The following is a 17,232-nucleotide window of genomic DNA, read 5'->3' on the forward strand; positions in this document are numbered from 1 at the left end:
GGGCACTCCGTGACTGTGTGTACGCACTTCGCTGAAATTCAACCACACGTGACAACTGAACGACGTGTAATGCTGGACTCTGAATCCAGACATGCTCATTGTCGTTCAGCCACTTCATTTTCTAAACACTACTTGGAGGGTCCAGAGCTCCAGAACAAGAAATCAAGTAGATCATTCATGCAACACTGCGTGTGTCTTGCTGCAGCTGGTTAAATTATTCAATCATTTAAAGAAGTGGTTTCATCTCTTTAGCCAAGGTGAGCGTTTTGTAGTACACAGGATTTTGCTTTATCTTTTTACTAGTGACAAAGAATTTGGATGTTTGTATCAGGCTATAGATTTATTTTGTGGCTTTGTTTAAATGAACTTAATGAAAGGATTAAAATCAGACTGAAATTCTACATTTTTTAAATCTCATTTTGTTATATCTATTTTTTTCTATCCATGCTACCACAGGAAACATTAAGATACCGTGCATTAAATAGACTGGAACAGCCGTCGTTTAAACAACTAATTTTGGTCAAAGATCTGTATTCCTCTCCTGTTTATGTCTGGCTAGATTCCCGACCAGATCTCTCAGCTCCTCCTCCATCTCTAAAATTTGCTCCGCCTACTCTACTTTGTATCTTTATGGAGGACTATGATGTGGACATGGATGAGGAAGAGGAGGGAGACGTATTCACTAGAAAGGCCACAACGTGCCACTGGTGGGAAGATGCACAGCATCAGGGAGGAAGACTAGGATGCATGGTAAACAGTCACAGCTGGGCAGAGGAGCTTAAGGATATCTTTGCACCACAGGCAGATCACTGTTACAGTGTAGCAAGAACCAGGCTGTCCAGCATCTCTGTGAGTGATTCACTGTGTCTGTTGTTTGATCCACACATGGAAATAAATGAGGACACTTATTCTGATGGCTACGTCTCTTGTAGCTGTTGAAGAGACTTCTCCAAATAAAAAGGAATGGGCTATAGGGAAAAAATTAAATTTGGGTAAAAGACAAGTGCAACAACAGGCTGTGTTTATTGCCATATTTGCAATATGCAGTTCTGTAACTGTTTTTATATGCATGCAGCATTCATATATATATATATATGCAGCATATTTTCCATAAGCAAAAATTCCTGGCATGGAGAGACTGAGAATATTTGGCTTGATGTTGATGAAAGAAGGAAGATGACTCAGTCTTTAGTCATTTAATCAGTGAACAACTGCACTGTGGGAACTAACTGCAAGCCTGTGTGTGTGTGTGTGTGCAACACTGGTTGTTTATGCACATGTGGACAAATGCGTCATGTGCTTCCTTATGCCTCTTACGGCTCATTACACTTGTACCTTTGATGTGGGATGAGGCTGTAGGAAATTCCTCCAGAAGACAAAACAAATATAATAAATCTACTACGCTGTGTAAGGCCAATAATCAGATGTTGATCTATTAGAGAACCAGCTATGGCCTCTAAGTATTTTGTTGCATTCTCATCCATTAGGCCTTCTAGCCTAGTCCACCTGCCATTTTTTTTATAGATCCAAAATGTCTGCCTCAATTTATCAGAAACACAGATTTATTATTTGTCCCTCTCCTTCCAGTAAAGGAAAGGTGAAGAGGAGAAGGCAAGAGAGAAAATAGAGGAAGATGGAGGTACAGATAACAGATCAGGAAAGCAGTGGCAGCACTGAGCAGCTTCTTCTTTCCCCTCCCTTGATTTCTCTCTCCTCCTCTGCTTCCGTCGCTGCCCACTCCTTCCTCTCTTGCTCCCACGTCTCCCCACCCTCCCCTATCTGCTGCCTCTCCCCTCCCCGCTCTGTCATCCCTTCCTCCCACCCTCGCTCTCCTGCACGGAGCTGCGGTATAAGAGAGGGTCTCCTGGGTCTAGTTTCACTGCAGTGTAGAGGAGGGCAGGACGGCTGTTTTAGTACGATGCGCTGAAGGATGGTGCACCAAGAGAAACGCATTTACCAGGTGTGTGGATTTGTATTTGCTTGCATTTAGTGTGTGATTCTGATGGGTCTGTAGCATTTAACAAGCTATTTAAAGGTATACATGATAGGTATCCATCATGGGTGTGATGCTGTAGATAAATCAGCCGTATGGGATGAGTGGAAAAGGGAGTGGGCGTGTTCGTATGTGGTTGTGCTCGAATATATCTGTGTAATATGTATGCTCCTGCATTTGTTCAGTCAGATTTGACACAATTTTCCATCTCAGATCATTGATATCTATATCATTGTATGTTATACTATCTTTTGTTTGAATAGGAACTAAAATCTTTCTACATTTGCATTCATCATACCATGTACATTCTTTATAAGGGGTACAATTTTGGGCTTGTGGGGGTGCATGTGCTCGTGTAGTCATTTTGTTAGTAAGGAGGGCATCTGTATGTCTGAAGTGGGTGAGCAGGGGCCAGCGTTGGTTTGGAGAATGATGGCGATGAACTCATTTATGCTTTTACGTCACATCCTCATCTAAGGATGCGTCACAAAAAAAGAGGGTGTAGTGGTGTGTGTATGTGTATGTATCAGTTTTGCAGCTATTTTGAGTACAAATGCTGAAACATAAGAGAAACGTACCTAATTTTAGAAGTGTTATTCAATATATGTGTGGTTCCAAAGAGCACACACAAACTCAGGCAGCTTTAGCAGATGTTTTTGGCTCAAATCCATCATATATAAATACTTTCCCTTTGATGCCAGAATAGAAAATCATGTTGTGAGGATCCAAGGGGAAAAAATGAAATCGGTTCAAAGGGGGAGCTACAGACTGAAAGCTGAGATGAAGTGAAATAAAAGGAAACGAGATAGAAGGCTCGGGTGTGGAAGCTCAAAAGGTTAAAGGGGAAAAGAATGAGAAATACAGATGAGGGAAAGGGGGCAGAACATAAAGATCCAATGTCATTAAAGTGAAACAAAAAGTATGAAAAATGGGACGTCGGTCAAAAGAAACTAGTCACATAGGAAGAGGAAGCTGTAAAACACCAGCCCACAGTGACACGGCATTTTGAATCAGCAGCACTAAAAGAATGCAATGGAATTTTTTTAACCAGTTTAAATAGTACCTGCTGTTTTGATGATGAAATGTGATGCATAAATTAGTGAAAGAAGCCATTTATGGATGATTCACCGTCACTACAATCCTATGATTGTAATGAACAAAGATCTTTAATAAAAATGCATTCAGATGCACTGACATAACTGGATAGATACACCTATTTCTTGTTTCATTCTTCAGTCTTTTCTGGGCCTGGCCTGTGGGGGAAAAAAATTATGTGCACTGTCTCTCAGAATTGAAACAGTACGTTTCTCTGAAGTGTTAATGAGGACTGCATCTGCCAGATTCATTCGTTTAATCGTTTTCTATACATCTATTTCAATACTACTGTTTACACGCATCAGATGAGAAATCCTGGACAGGCTGTCAGCTGGTAGTAGTAGCAGATAATGAATGTTTTAATACTCATATTCATACATGGAATCAAAAGTAGACGGTAGATGTGAATTCATCACATTTTCCCTCTTAATCGGGTGTAACCGGATTTATAGTTGATTAGAAGAAATGAGAGTGTCCTCTCATTTTGGTATTACCTGAATTTATGCATTTGTTTATGAATTTCATCAGTCTTCCTTGTCAATAAGCGACCCACTTGGCAAATCAAGCAGAGAGAGACGGCAGCACAGGAGCCTCGTCTGTGTTAATATTCTTTGTGCTTCCACGTTTCTCTGTTTGTGGCAGGCCCAGAGGAATGAGAGAGAGTCCATCAGGCAGAAACTTGCCCTTGGCAGTTTCTATGACGATGAGCCAGTCATCTACACCAGCTGCAGCAAGAACGGCCCTTCGTCTCGGTGCGTTTGACTGAGTGTATGTGTGAGCAAGCAGAAGAGAATGGTTCATTTTGAATAGTAACAGTAATAATGTGATAGATTGTTGGCTTTATATGTCATTCTGACTGCATTTGAACATCTTCCGAGCGCAGTGATGTACAATAAAATAAAAATAAAAAATAAAAAAATCACTGAAATTTGGTGAACTGAATTTCATCAAACTCATTTGGTTTCCTGAAGCTCTCAGTTCTCACAAAGCCTTTTCATATTAAAGTCTAGCTCTCATGAAAATATTTTTTTTTATGTATGTATTTATTTATTTTGTCTCTCTGAGATGCCAACTGTATCATGGAAGCACCTTAAGTTAACCCTTTATTTACAATAGGCCTTGTGGAGGGCCCATTTTACAAGCTCTTTCAAATGACCTTGACTCGGTTACCATTTCTGCTAGAGACAAAATTCAAATGGTTTCAGAAAGAAGAGAAGAAGAGCTTTTGGGGGGATATTTAGTGTATCATTGTAGCAAAAAGCATTCACAAAATACTGCAGTGTAAAGGACATAAAATTCAGCTCCGCCTAGGTTTTATTACCTGCATTTTACATTACTGTAAGTCCTCAGCCATTTTTGGGAGAGGAAATTCAAATGATTCACAGTAATGAGAGTTATCTGGTGATTTTACAGAGAAAATGTACAAAATAACTCCACTTAACCTGTATTATACTTGGGTGCTAAAGGGTTAAGACCTTTACAGCCAGGAGAGGGGATTAATCATCAGATTACATCATTTGTTGACTAACAACTATTAGCTGAAAACTACAACAAACAAATTAGGGAGGTGGAATAGTTTTCCTTGGTAGAAATTTATCTAGAAGCAGTGACGTTCTGGAGTTGTGTGTACGTTTAATTATCATGGCTGGTTTCATACGGACTATGCAACAACAGAGGATGAGAGTGAGTCATTTAAGTCACAGACATGCAAAGTGAAAGTGAAAGCTTTCCCGGAGTGCCACAGTTATGTTTACAGTCAGTCTAAAGGGACTGACATTGGGCTATCTAGAGAGTATGGAAAGAATGGGAACGTAGAGCATGGCACTGTGGTTAATCTCTGTTGCATGATGAGCTGCCCACACAGAAACTAAGCGATGCCCCAGCTTCATGGTGGGACACAGTTCAGACATGATGTTCTCAAATCAGACAGCTCTCTTCGAACTCTGTGCCACCAACCTGCCCGTTAAATCATTAAATAATAAAAATAAAAGGACAGTGTAATATTTTTTTAAATATCCGAAATATCCAAATATTTTATTTTTTAAACATTAGTATTCAATGTTTTTTTTTAAATTTGTCAGACTTGTTGTTTATTTTTGCAATGCAAATAAAATAAGTTGATCAGTAATTTTTTTTACTTACTTAGAGAATATTTTATATCTTCTTATAAAATATCATTGTAAATAGTACTATATTTGATAGAAATCAAATAACATACTAGTTTCCATGGAAATGACATTTCACGTCTGCAGTTTTGGATAGAAAAACATGTAATGCAACTGGAACGACTTGCATTATGACAGACTCCCCGTGGTTAACCAAAGCCGCAGCACTTACATCAGTACTCTTTCTCTCCGTGACACCAGTTGACCTCCAGTAGCTTTTTGGCTCCCAACTTTTTTTTTTCCTTTTTCCCACAATACCCTTTAGTTTATGTCACACAGTGGGGCTGTCCTTCGTTACTGTAGATGTTTGAGAAAGTAGTTTCGTCAGCTTGCGAAAGAAGAAGTAATGCCTGACACAGTTATCCACAGCTACAATTGGTGGAATTGAGCATGTGACCCCCTCCCCCGTTGGAGGTAAAGGTGTAACGGGGTGTAGTTTAGGGTGGAAATTCCAAAAAGAGTTAGTGAGGTGTTGTTTAAGTAATTGTTTTTGTCTTAGTGTAGGGGAAGGTTACTTTGGGTTGTTAGGTTCTTTCAGTATCATGATCTGGAATTGAATAAATGGTGTTTTGAACCCTTGGAAAGGCTGAGGTTAAGGTTTTTTTTCCTTCACTTCTGTATAAGAGATGTTACCAACCATTTTTAAAGACCTTGTTTATGAAATGGGAAAAAGAGTCTTTGCTCACATTGTTGTAAAGTCGGATGAATTGTTTCATAATGAATACTATCCTAACCTGCTGTGTGACCTAAAGTAACAGAAATCTGAATAAATAAAAGGCTTTATGCTTTACTATGCTGTTTCCATATCTGTGATTAAATCTTTGGATCTAGCTAAACAATTTTTGGGATGTGCCAAAAATTCCAATATGGAGGAACCACTGGAAATATGAATATATGCAGAAATTCAAAGTCAATGGGCAAACATTTTACCTTGATTGCGATTAATTAATTAGGTTTTTTATTGTAAATATGCCGCTAAACTAAATGTTTAATATTAATTAAAGCTTGAGCAGTTAGCTAATGTAATATTGTTGTGCTCCAAGTGTTGAAATATACTGGCGGTATTTCTGTTAGTCGCTTCAACCATTTTTCTCTCAGTTTTCTTCTTTTTGTTTGAGGTTGACTCTCCTGTAGCCAAAAATGTCTCCAAATAAGGGACACATTAATTTTATTTGGCCCTATGTTTAATTTTTCCTACATGATGCTTCCATGTGGCAGACTGGACAGGGCAGAGTGTGCTTTAAACGAATTCTGTATTGACAGAAAAATAAAAATAATTTTTAAAAATAACCGACATTCGTAAGATTAAATCAGTTAGAGGTTCTAAATGTTGGTTTTGGTTCATTTTAGGTGAACTGACCAGCCCTAACCAATGTGTACCCAGACTGCATCACTGACATGTGAATCCAACAAATGTCAACAAAAATGAATTAATATCATGTGAATTATTGTTAGCCAATTTCGCATTCAGGTGTTAGCCAGCAAAAACAGTTGATTAGATTAATTATAAGTTAATATGAGAATGAATGTGTGGACCACGCCATTGTAATGAAGCAACATCTTGGGAAGCTTTAACAGCTGGAAAAATCAGGAAATTTTTGTTTTGCTACACTGAGTTACAGACTTCAAAATTCAGATACATTGACAGGCAGGACACCAAAGCGTAACACACAGCAAGATTAAATAGGCCTGTAGACTTAGCTAAGCATCAAATGAAATAACTCAAACATAACCTTTATTGTCTGATTTTCACTTTTTCAAATGCATTTATAAGTTTTGCCCTAAACAAATGAAAACAAAGAAAATAGACAAGAAACTAAACAAATGCAAATGACTTTTTGTGTTGTGGTGTAAAAATCCAGTTGGTCTTCCTCAGAATCACAACTCATAAGCAAACTGTGAAACTTTCTTCTGACGCTGTCTTTTTTTTTTTTTAAGTGACTGTTTTCACTAAGCGGAAGAGAATGGATGAACTGTTTTCACTCTTTGCCTTACCACTTTTCATGCTTATATGCATTTTAAATGGTGTTTGCTTCTTGTGTGCAAACAGCATTGGCCTGTGCTCTCTAATGTGTGATTCTGACTAAAACGGGTGCGATCTGAGCGCCTCTGAATATTGCATTTGTGTTCTCAGGCTGCAGAGTGGGGTGAACCTGCAGGTGTGTTTTGTTAATGACAGCAGCAGCGACAAGGACAGCGATGCTGAAGACAGCAGGACAGAGACCAGCCTAGACACACCGCTGTCACCTGTGGTATGTGTCCGAGTCTCTCTGTGTCACCATATGTGGGTTTTATGTGTGTTTCTGTTCCACTACACTCGTGAGGTGACCGCAGTTGTTGTTGCATCACAGTATCGCTCACTTCCTATACAGAGTAAGCAGAGCTCATCTCTGTCGGACCGGGATACTGGAGAGGAGGATTCAGATCCTTTAGATGACTGCGGTGGGTTTTGGCGAGTGCAGCGAAGGCTGCAAGAGGAGGCCCGGGTGGCGTTGGCTCTGGCTCGACCCATGGCCCGCATGCAGGTGGAGGTAGAGAGGCAAATTCAGCTTCACAGACGTTCACCTGTGGCTGACTTGGTGAGTCAGAGGGGTTTTATGCACAGAGGTCTTAATTCCCTCTTCCATGGAAAATTCAATGTAGGAAATTATTAAGGGCACTAAAATATCAAGGAAAATAAAGTGAAAATGGAATGTAAGTTGGTGTTTCAGTAAATATGACATAATAAAACTACATAGGCACATGAAAAGGTCAACACTCAAGTTTTTATGTGTACGTGAGACGTGGGTGCATGTTACCATGAGAAAGCCCCTGAAACTGGTGAACAGACGTGTTGCAAGTTGCAGTTAGAGGCTGCGTCATGTAAAAATCCAGAGATCCAGTTGATTAATAATCAACAACACTTTTTAAGTCTTTATTTACACTCAAATGTTTGACACATTTTGACGTGCAGTAATTTCCCGTCTGTGTGTGCTTATGCGAGCAGCTTCCCCATTTGCCCCACATCAGTGAGGGTTTAATGAAGAGGAATCTGAGGCAAGGGGACATGAGAGACATGAGTCTTGGACAGCTGCAAGTCATCACGAATGATTTGCATTCACAGATTCAGAGTGAGTAGATGACTCACGCATAAAGACACAAATTAGTTATTAAAAACCAAGCCAAAAGCCTGATCTGTACTTTATCAGATTTTAATATTTTTATTCATGCCATCTATGCTATTATTTCTATCAAATAAAGTATCAAAAGACATTCAGTCCACTTAAGAATTTATACGATATCTTTCGGGATTGTTTTTCTCTTCCTCACTTCCTATTTTTTAACACATTTCTGTCTAACATCATCACAACAAAAGCACACACTTGGCACGATAAAATACAATCATACAAGGGAAACAAACATTCAAAGACTGGATTTGTATCTTCAAACAGGTCTAAATGAGGAGCTGGTACAGCTGCTGCTGATGAGGGATGAGCTGCATGTGGAGCAGGACGCTATGCTAGTGGACATAGAGGACCTCACCAGGTGAACCACAGTTTTTCTCCACCTCAGCTTCTTAGCTGTCAAAGGTATTGGAAGCGCTGTCACTTCACAGTATGTCCTGGACTCACTTTAACATATTTCTTCTTGTTTATTATGGCAGGCATGCACATAGCCATCAGCGGCACCAGCCAGAGAAAGGCATCTCTAAATAAACACCTTGTCTACACATGTGTCTGTATGCACGCCGTCCGATTTCCCACTCTACGGACTGCTACCAGTGTTGCTAATGAAACTTCATCTGTGCTCACTGTATCTGGAGAGTTGAATGCAGCATATAGAGTAGTATTAAGACACATGTGATACGTTGCGCCACATCTTAGAACCTCAAAACACAACATCTACATGTGTAAGATCACCAATTTCAGTATTGACAGATGAGTTTGTGCAGGCGTTCCACTTCCACTCAGCATGATTGTCCCCGTCATATTTCATAAAATTAGGGGAGTCGAGTTGATTCCGTCCCTGATCTTTATTTAGCACTCAATGATTTTGGCACGGCTGGGTTGGAGAGAGCACCACCATGCCTTGTGTCTCTTTTTTTTTTATGAAAAAGGATGATGAGTTGAGATCTTGAGGTCTTTTGTTTGGCTCTAATAATCAACAGGGTTCTTAGAAATGCTCTGTTCACTTGTATATCGTTCACTTCACTAAAAGCACTGTGACATTGCCGTTTATCACTCTCATTCACTATCAAGCATCACATACCTGATCTGGTATAATAGGAAACGATAAGTACTCTGTATTTGTTACATTTAAGCAACTGCTTTCCAGAAAGTTCCTAAAAAAATCTTTAAGACTCAAACCTTAATATAATTAAATAGCTGCTACAGTTTCCACCTCCTTTAAAGACATTTAGAGCTTTACTAGACAGTATTTTGACCTTTATTTGGGCAAATCTGTATTTGTCAAATGTGATGATCTGCTCAGTAGAAGACACAAAAAGTTCATTTTTTTTCAAAGTTTACACAAAGCTGTAAAAAGGAACAGGCATCTCCACACAGATAGTCTCTTAATAGAAATATGCAATTCCATTTTCTTAATTTAATAACGATCAGAGATGGTAAACACAAATGTAAAACATATATTAATAAATCGCAGCCTAAGCGTATATCTATTTTATCTGTTTCAAATGTATGTAAATGTTAAAATATAGTTTATTAAAAGGATTAACAACATGCCTTGTTGTGTTTTAGTGTTTTAATTCTAAGCTTTTTAAGAATGTCATTTAACACAAAGTCACTTTTTTATTTTCCTTGATTCATGAACACATGTATTCTATAATGATTGTAAAAAAAAAAAAAGACCAGAAAAAAATGATTCCGTAATAAATGTTTCAAGTGTGTCGACTTTCATGAGATTTATTTTGCTTTTTTTCTGAATTTACAAGAAGAAAAAAAATCCACACGTTCCAAGGAAAGCATCACGCCTTGACACTGCAACTGAATGACTGCAGGCTACACAAGGAAGGAAACGAGGGCACCGTCTAGTTTCTATTCACATTCACACTTTCACGTGTGATGTGTTGACACTTAAGTTTTGTAAGGACTTACCGCCAGCAACGGGGGAAAAAGCCGTGGTGACAAAAATAACCTTGGTTAGTGTTACATAGTTACAACCAGTGGGAAAATAATCTATGGCAAAAACTAATGATCACTTAACTGTTTATTATAAGCCTTCATTATACTTTTTTTCTCAAAATTTGGGACATTGCTGTTAAAAAAGCCCAAAAATGGGACAGTAAAATTAAATCAATGCAATATTACAAAACAAAGTATCTCAGGAAGTACACACACACACACACACACACACACACACACACACACACACACACACACACACACATATATATATATATATATATATATATATATATATATATATATATATACACACATACATATATATACATATATATATATACACACATACATATATATATATACACATACATATATATATATATATATATATATATATATATATATATATATTACGTGAAGTACCCTCAATTACGTGAAGTACCCTCAGAAGGTCTGCTCGATGATGTTAATGCAGCACTACGGGCAATACCTACAACCACGATTACCGACACTAACAAGCTGATCTACAATACGGCAGCAGTGATCAGTGAGATGCTTGGCTACAAGTTGAACAGCGACAAGGGGCAGTACCCTCCATGGAGAAGGAGGCTAGAGGGCAAGATCAAAGTAGCACGGAGGGAGGTTAGCCAACTAACGGAGTTGCAGAAAGGTGCGACAAATAAGGTGCATAAGAAATACAGCAAACTGTCCATACCTGAGGCCTTGGAAACTGCCAAGCAAAGACTCACAGCCTTGGCCAGCTGCTTGAGGAGGTACACCAGAGAGATAGAAGGCAGGAGAATAAACCAGCTGTTCTCCACAGAACCAGCAAAGGTGTACTCTCAGTGGCAAGGGAACAATAAGAGAACAGCACCACCAAGGCTGGAGACGGAGCAATACTGGAAGAGCATATGGGAGAAGGATGCAACCCATAACGGCAATGCTCAGTGGCTAGAGGATCTGAGGGCAGACCACAGCGACCTCCCTGAACAGGGTCCAGTAACCATCACAGTGGCAGATATCCAAGAAAGGGTCTCCAGTATGAAGAGTTGGACAGCACCAGGGCCCGACATGGTTCACGCCTACTGGCTGAAGAAGCTGACTGCACTCCACGAGCGTCTGGCAGCACAAATGAACCAGCTGCTAGTTAACGAGAGACACCCGGAATGGCTAACTGAAGGCCGGACGGTCCTGATCCCCAAGGACCCCAAGAAGGGACCGGTCCCCTCCAACTACCGACCAATAACCTGCCTCAGTACTACATGGAAGCTCCTGTCAGGCATCATATCGGCTAAGATGAACAGGCACATGGGTCAATACATGAGCGGGACACAGAAAGGAATTGGCAAGAATACCAGAGGCGCAAAACACCAGCTACTGGTAGACAGAACAATCAGCCGAGACTGCAAGACCAGACTGACCAACCTGTGCACTGCCTGGATTGATTACAAGAAGGCCTATGACTCAATGCCCCACAGCTGGATACTGGAATGCCTAGAATTGTACAAGATCAATGGGACCCTAAGAGCCTTCATCAGGAACTCAATGGGGATGTGGCGTACAACACTAGAGGCCAACTCCAAGCCCATAGCACAAGTCACCATCAAGTGCGGGATCTACCAAGGAGATGCTCTGTCCCCACTGCTGTTCTGCATAGGCCTGAACCCCCTCAGTGAGATCATTAACAAGACTGGCTACGGATACTGGCTACGGAACGGAGCAGTTGTCAGCCACCTCCTGTACATGGATGACATCAAGCTGTATGCCAAGAGTGAACAAGACATCGATTCACTAATCCACACTACCAGGCTATACAGCAATGACATTGGAATGTCGTTCGGACTGGAGAAGTGTAGTCGGATGGTAACAAAGAGAGGGAAGGTAGTCAGAACTGAGGGGATTGAACTACCAGAAGGCAACATTGCAGACATAGAGGACAGTTACAAGTACCTGGGGATCCCACAGGCGAATGGGAACCATGAAGAGGCCGCTAGAAAAGCTGCAACCACCAAGTACCTGCAGAGGGTCAGGCAAGTCCTGAGGAGTCAGCTGAATGGTAAGAACAAGATCCGGGCCATCAACACGTACGCCCTGCCCGTGATCAGGTACCCTGCTGGGGTAATAGGCTGGCCAAAGGAGGAGATAGAAGCCACTGACATAAAGACAAGAAAGCTCCTTACCATGCATGGAGGGTTTCACCCCAAGTCCAGCACCCTGAGGCTGTACGCTAAGCGGAAGGAAGGGGGCCGGGGACTGGTGAGTGTCAGCACCACAGTCCAGGATGAGACAACGAACATCCAAGAATACATTGGGAAGATGGCCCCAACTGACCGAGTGCTCAGTGAATACCTCAGGCAGCAGAAACCCAAGAAAGAGGAGGGAGACGAGGAACCATCATGGAAGGACAGGCCCCTGCACGGTATGTACCACCGGCAGATAGAGGAGGTGGCTGATATCCAGAAATCCTACCAGTGGCTGGACAAAGCTGGACTGAAAGACAGCACAGAGGCACTAATCATGGCAGCACAAGAACAAGCTCTGAGCACAAGATCCATAGAGGCTGGGGTCTATCACACCAGGCAAGACCCCAGGTGCAGGCTGTGTAAAGATGCCCCAGAGACAATCCAGCACATAACAGCAGGGTGCAAGATGCTAGCAGGCAAGGCATACATGGAACGCCATAACCAAGTGGCCGGCATAGTGTACAGGAACATCTGTGCCGAGTATAACCTGGAAGTCCCGAGGTCAAAATGGGAGATGCCCCCAAGGGTGGTGGAGAATGACCGAGCTAAGATCCTGTGGGACTTCCAGATACAGACGGACAAAATGGTGGTGGCTAACCAACCGGACATAGTGGTGGTAGACAAACAGAAGAAGACGGCCGTAGTGATCGATGTAGCGGTTCCGAATGACAGCAATATCAGGAAGAAGGAACACGAGAAGCTGGAGAAATACCAAAGGCTCAGAGAAGAGCTCGAAAGGATGTGGAGGGTGAAGGTAACGTTGGTCCCCGTGGTAATCGGAGCACTAGGTGTGGTGACTCCCAAGCTAGGCGAGTGGCTCCAGCAGATCCCGGGAATAACATCGGAAATCTCTGTCCAGAAGAGCGCAGTCCTGGGAACAGCTAAGATACTGCGCAGGACCCTCAAGCTCCCAGGCCTCTGGTAGAGGACCCGAGCTTGAAGGATAAACCGCCCGCAGGGGCGTGCTGGGTGTTTTTTATATATATATATATATATATATATATATATATATATATATATATATATATATATATATATCCTGCTGGCTTGAAATACCAGCATGATTATTAATAAAGACTGAATAAAATGTGACCATTTAGAGTGGTTTTGGTTTTGTTTTTTTTTTCAGTTTTTTGTCACATAAAAAAATTTTTCAGCCTTTTTCTTTTATTATTTTTCATCCTTAAAAGGCTATATAAGTTTAGTTGTGATTAATGATATCTTAGATGCGATCAATATTTTGAGAAATATTAGACGTAACTGTGCACAATCAAAGTTTAAAAGAGCATATGTGATGAACTTTCAATATGTTTTCTTTGGTAATCGAACAATGAACAGACATTAGTTTCAGCAAACCACGGTTATATGGTGAGAAAGGAAACTACACAATTTTGAGCCCACACTTTCAACTTACAGTGGATCTGCTCCATTGACTGATGCAGGGATTTCCCTGCATCAGTCTGAATATAAAACACTGCTCAGCCAGACACAGTCAAAGAACACAGCTTACCACTCTGAACCAAGATGCCCCTCATCAAGCTCTGTGAGTATAACGTATCATGATTGAAGAGTCTAATCTTCCAAGAGATATTTTACAGTTATCTAATTTTTCTCTTTTTTTTCTAGACTTCACTCCTGCACTGCTGCTCCTAGTGCTCACTTGTCCTTTATGGCAGATCAGCCAATCTGTGCCACTGATGGGAATGCAAGACTCCTGTGTATTATACGCAAGAACACTGCTCCAGAACATCACGGATGTACTCAACCAGGTAGGCCTACAACGAATGCAAATCCACAGGGTTTTTTTCTTACAGTTTACATTTTATTAAATATTACTTGTCCTCAAACAGAAAACCCTGTTTAGTGGAATTGACTGCACGAAGCAGAACATGGAGCTGTACAAAAAAACCAGCACACCATCAGCGTGTGCACCACAGGTACCCACTTTAAATACCAGATTGCTTCCATTTTGTTTCAGGATACATTGTGAAATGGAAACAAGACATAACAAACATTTGATAAGTCTTTTTTAGCTGTGCCTCTGATTACTTAACTGTGTTTCCCCCACAGGGATCAGCATGCTCAGAAATCACTACATCAGGATTTGATCAGGTAGGTTTTTGTGCCACTTCATCATTTTTTTCTTTACTTTATATTCTTGATAAACATGTTAAGGTCTAGACATGGAAGCCAAATAATTCCACGCAAATCTAAAATGATGTTTGACATTTATTGTGGTTGTGCTTGCTGTGTTTAGAGCTCATGTTTGAAAAACATTCGGGAGGATCTGAGGTACTATGACGAATTTCTCGCAGCGCAGCCTGTTGGTACTCTTCTGTTCAGTCTCAGGGAACTCATGAAGGTATGTGATTGTACACAATTATTATCATTTTTACTGTGATTTTACATAATTCTCAATAAATAAATGCAGACTCTTTCATAAAATTACTCTCTGAATGTTGTTTTATCGTACTGTGATTTGCCAGGGTACTAAAATAAATTTTAAAATCTTAACAAAGGAGAAATCACAAACTACCAACATTTACATTATTTATATCATATAAGAATTTTTTTGCTCTCAACAGAACTGCTTCGGAATATTTCCGGCATCAGATTCGACCTTAAGGGAGGTAAGAGATCTATTTATTTTTAAATCAAGCTTGATTTCACACTTCTTCGGGTCTTTCTCATTAATATTTTGAAAAAGAAATTTTAGGCTTGTTAGGGAAACAAAATTTAATTACATAAATGTTTCAAATCATTTATAATGTTTCTGTGTTTCTTTAAGGCTGCTGCAAACATCGGAACCTCCTTCGACCAAAGACTTCACCTCTGCAAGGTGCTGAAGGGCTTCCAGGTCCGTGCCATCACAATAAACCGAGTGATTGCATACATGACCTCTGATGAATACACTAAATGAATCGTCACTGAGCTCCAGAACAATACTCAAGAGGCTCCAGAAAGAAATTACAGAAACTACGGTGACAGTCAGTTAATGTTGCTGTGACAGAAAACACTTCAATATACTTTAAAGTTTCATAAATTACTTAACTCATATCTTAAAATCGACGACTTATATTTAACTGTGTTTACTGACTTGAAAATGATATTTATTTATTTATTTTATTCTGGACTATTTATTTTCAAATGTTGAACATGTTGTTATTTATTTGATTCTAAGAATCATTGAATAAATATTTTTTCCTGCATACTACCTGCTGGTTTACACTTTTTTTGTTCACTGATTAATTTATTTATTTTTTTCACTTTAAATATGTTACAACAAGATAACTGCTTTAACTCTTTATAAGAATCTAAAGACATGGTTAGTTTACGGTCAAGCTTGAAAACAATAAAAAGCATTTGTGGACTATAAGAAAAAAATATTCCTTAATACATTTTAAACAACAAAAAAATGTAGATTGCACATTGATGGATTTTGTTTTGTTTCTTTGTTTTTGCCACAGAGCAATCACAATGCTCTATGTTTCCTATAAACATGTAGCAAACTAAACCCACCATGAAGAACATTTACAAAGAGACCACAGTATAGTGTTTGTTCATGCTTCATTTGGAAATCCCCAAGTTAAGATAATGACAGTCAGGTGACTATTATTGTCATGATAAAATAGTGATAATAAAATGCCAATAAAACGTGGTCTGATATCAAGAAGGAAAGTCAATCAGTATCTGTCCAAGGGGTTAAATTAAACTTAAAAACTGGATTATGACACTTCATTATGGTGCCATTACAGTCAATGTAATAAGAAATGCATCAAATAGTTAATCTGTTAAGACCAAGATTTACAGAAAGAATCATTATTGTAATTGTTATTTAGTATTATTGAATAACCATGAACTAAAACATGTTCTGATTTTAACACTATATCCACAAGCAGGTAATTAAATAATAATAAATAAATCCAATCTTCCATATCTGTGAGACGCACATGTGTGTGAACTTCAGTGATTAGCCATTAATTTAAAGGTGAAATTAGAGTCAGGTGCTTTCAGTCAGCAGGGTGCGAGTCAGCTATGAGTCAGCAGCCTGTGTTTACTAAAAAAACATTCAGAAAAAAAATCTAATCTTCCCAACATGTGTTTGTGGAAGTGTTTTACGATAAAAACAAACAAGATTTCAGAGTTGTTGATAAGTATGGACACAACCAATCCACAATCGGACAGATTTCCTACTGCAAATGGAGGAAAGCACCTATTCCGGGGTTGGGAGGTCACAGTGGGTAACCTTTAAGCAGCTAAAACCCCCTCACACATTCATCTTCATGAACACAGTGTTACCTGTGGAGAAAGAAGAACACTGCATTTCAGAAGAGGAAACGTCACTCATCTGTGAAGCTATATAGTAGTGACATCATGCTTTGGGCTCGTTTTTGTAGCTGTACTTTGATGAATAAATTTTAAATTATAGCAATAAAAAAGAAGGTGCGGGTCATGCAGCAAGACTGCAACCAAGTCTTCAGCTTGATCCAACTGAAATGTGGAATGAGCTGAAGTCAGCAGTTAACATGAAGAAATCAACAAGTGTCCTGAAAATGCATTGTATGGATTGAAATTGGTTAGAAGTACTCCAAGACAGTGTGCAGGACTGATCA

At 39.7% G+C, this 17,232-nt stretch overlaps 2 protein-coding genes across 4 annotated transcripts; both read left to right on the forward strand.

Moving 5' to 3' along the window:
• Window positions 1-140: 140 nt before the first annotated feature.
• Window positions 141-10,138, forward strand: LOC309693640 (schwannomin-interacting protein 1). 3 transcript variants are annotated; one of them, XM_082513061.1, is made up of 8 exons: window positions 141-257; window positions 560-750; window positions 3,731-3,840; window positions 7,388-7,505; window positions 7,626-7,832; window positions 8,240-8,363; window positions 8,685-8,822; window positions 8,897-10,138. In XM_082513061.1, the coding sequence occupies exons 2-7, from the start codon at window positions 631-633 to the stop codon at window positions 8,780-8,782; spliced, it is 777 nt and encodes a 258-aa protein (XP_082369187.1). In that variant the 5' UTR covers window positions 141-257; window positions 560-630; the 3' UTR covers window positions 8,783-8,822; window positions 8,897-10,138. The 3 variants fall into 3 exon arrangements, with proteins under 3 accessions (XP_082369187.1, XP_082369186.1, XP_082369188.1); XM_082513060.1 differs by having other exon boundaries at window positions 8,685-8,778; XM_082513062.1 differs by lacking the exons at window positions 141-257; window positions 560-750 and adding an exon at window positions 1,813-1,960 and having other exon boundaries at window positions 8,685-8,778.
• A 3,953-nt stretch (window positions 10,139-14,091) lies between these two features.
• Window positions 14,092-15,713, forward strand: LOC309694485 (interleukin-12 subunit alpha). The gene is made up of 6 exons (XM_082514595.1): window positions 14,092-14,388; window positions 14,470-14,556; window positions 14,690-14,731; window positions 14,877-14,981; window positions 15,205-15,249; window positions 15,408-15,713. The coding sequence occupies exons 1-6, from the start codon at window positions 14,179-14,181 to the stop codon at window positions 15,537-15,539; spliced, it is 621 nt and encodes a 206-aa protein (XP_082370721.1). The 5' UTR covers window positions 14,092-14,178; the 3' UTR covers window positions 15,540-15,713.
• Window positions 15,714-17,232: the final 1,519 nt, after the last annotated feature.

This window comes from Aulonocara stuartgranti, assembly GCF_965226115.1.
Source record: "Aulonocara stuartgranti genome assembly, chromosome: 18".
In the NCBI taxonomy this organism is placed as follows: Eukaryota; Metazoa; Chordata; class Actinopteri; order Cichliformes; family Cichlidae; genus Aulonocara; species Aulonocara stuartgranti.

Coding starts and splice junctions, on each gene's coding strand:
- LOC309693640 (XM_082513060.1), top strand. CDS start 631: ATGGAGGACTATGATGTGGACATGGATGAGGAAGAGGAGGGAGACGTA. Junction 8,364..8,684: donor TTTGCATTCACAGATTCAGA/GTGAGTAGATGA, acceptor ATCTTCAAACAG/GTCTAAATGAGGAGCTGGTA. Junction 8,779..8,896: donor GACATAGAGGACCTCACCAG/GTGAACCACAGT, acceptor TTATTATGGCAG/GCATGCACATAGCCATCAGC.
- LOC309694485 (XM_082514595.1), top strand. CDS start 14,179: ATGATTGAAGAGTCTAATCTTCCAAGAGATATTTTACAGTTATCTAAT. Junction 14,557..14,689: donor CATCAGCGTGTGCACCACAG/GTACCCACTTTA, acceptor TTTCCCCCACAG/GGATCAGCATGCTCAGAAAT. Junction 14,982..15,204: donor GTCTCAGGGAACTCATGAAG/GTATGTGATTGT, acceptor TGCTCTCAACAG/AACTGCTTCGGAATATTTCC.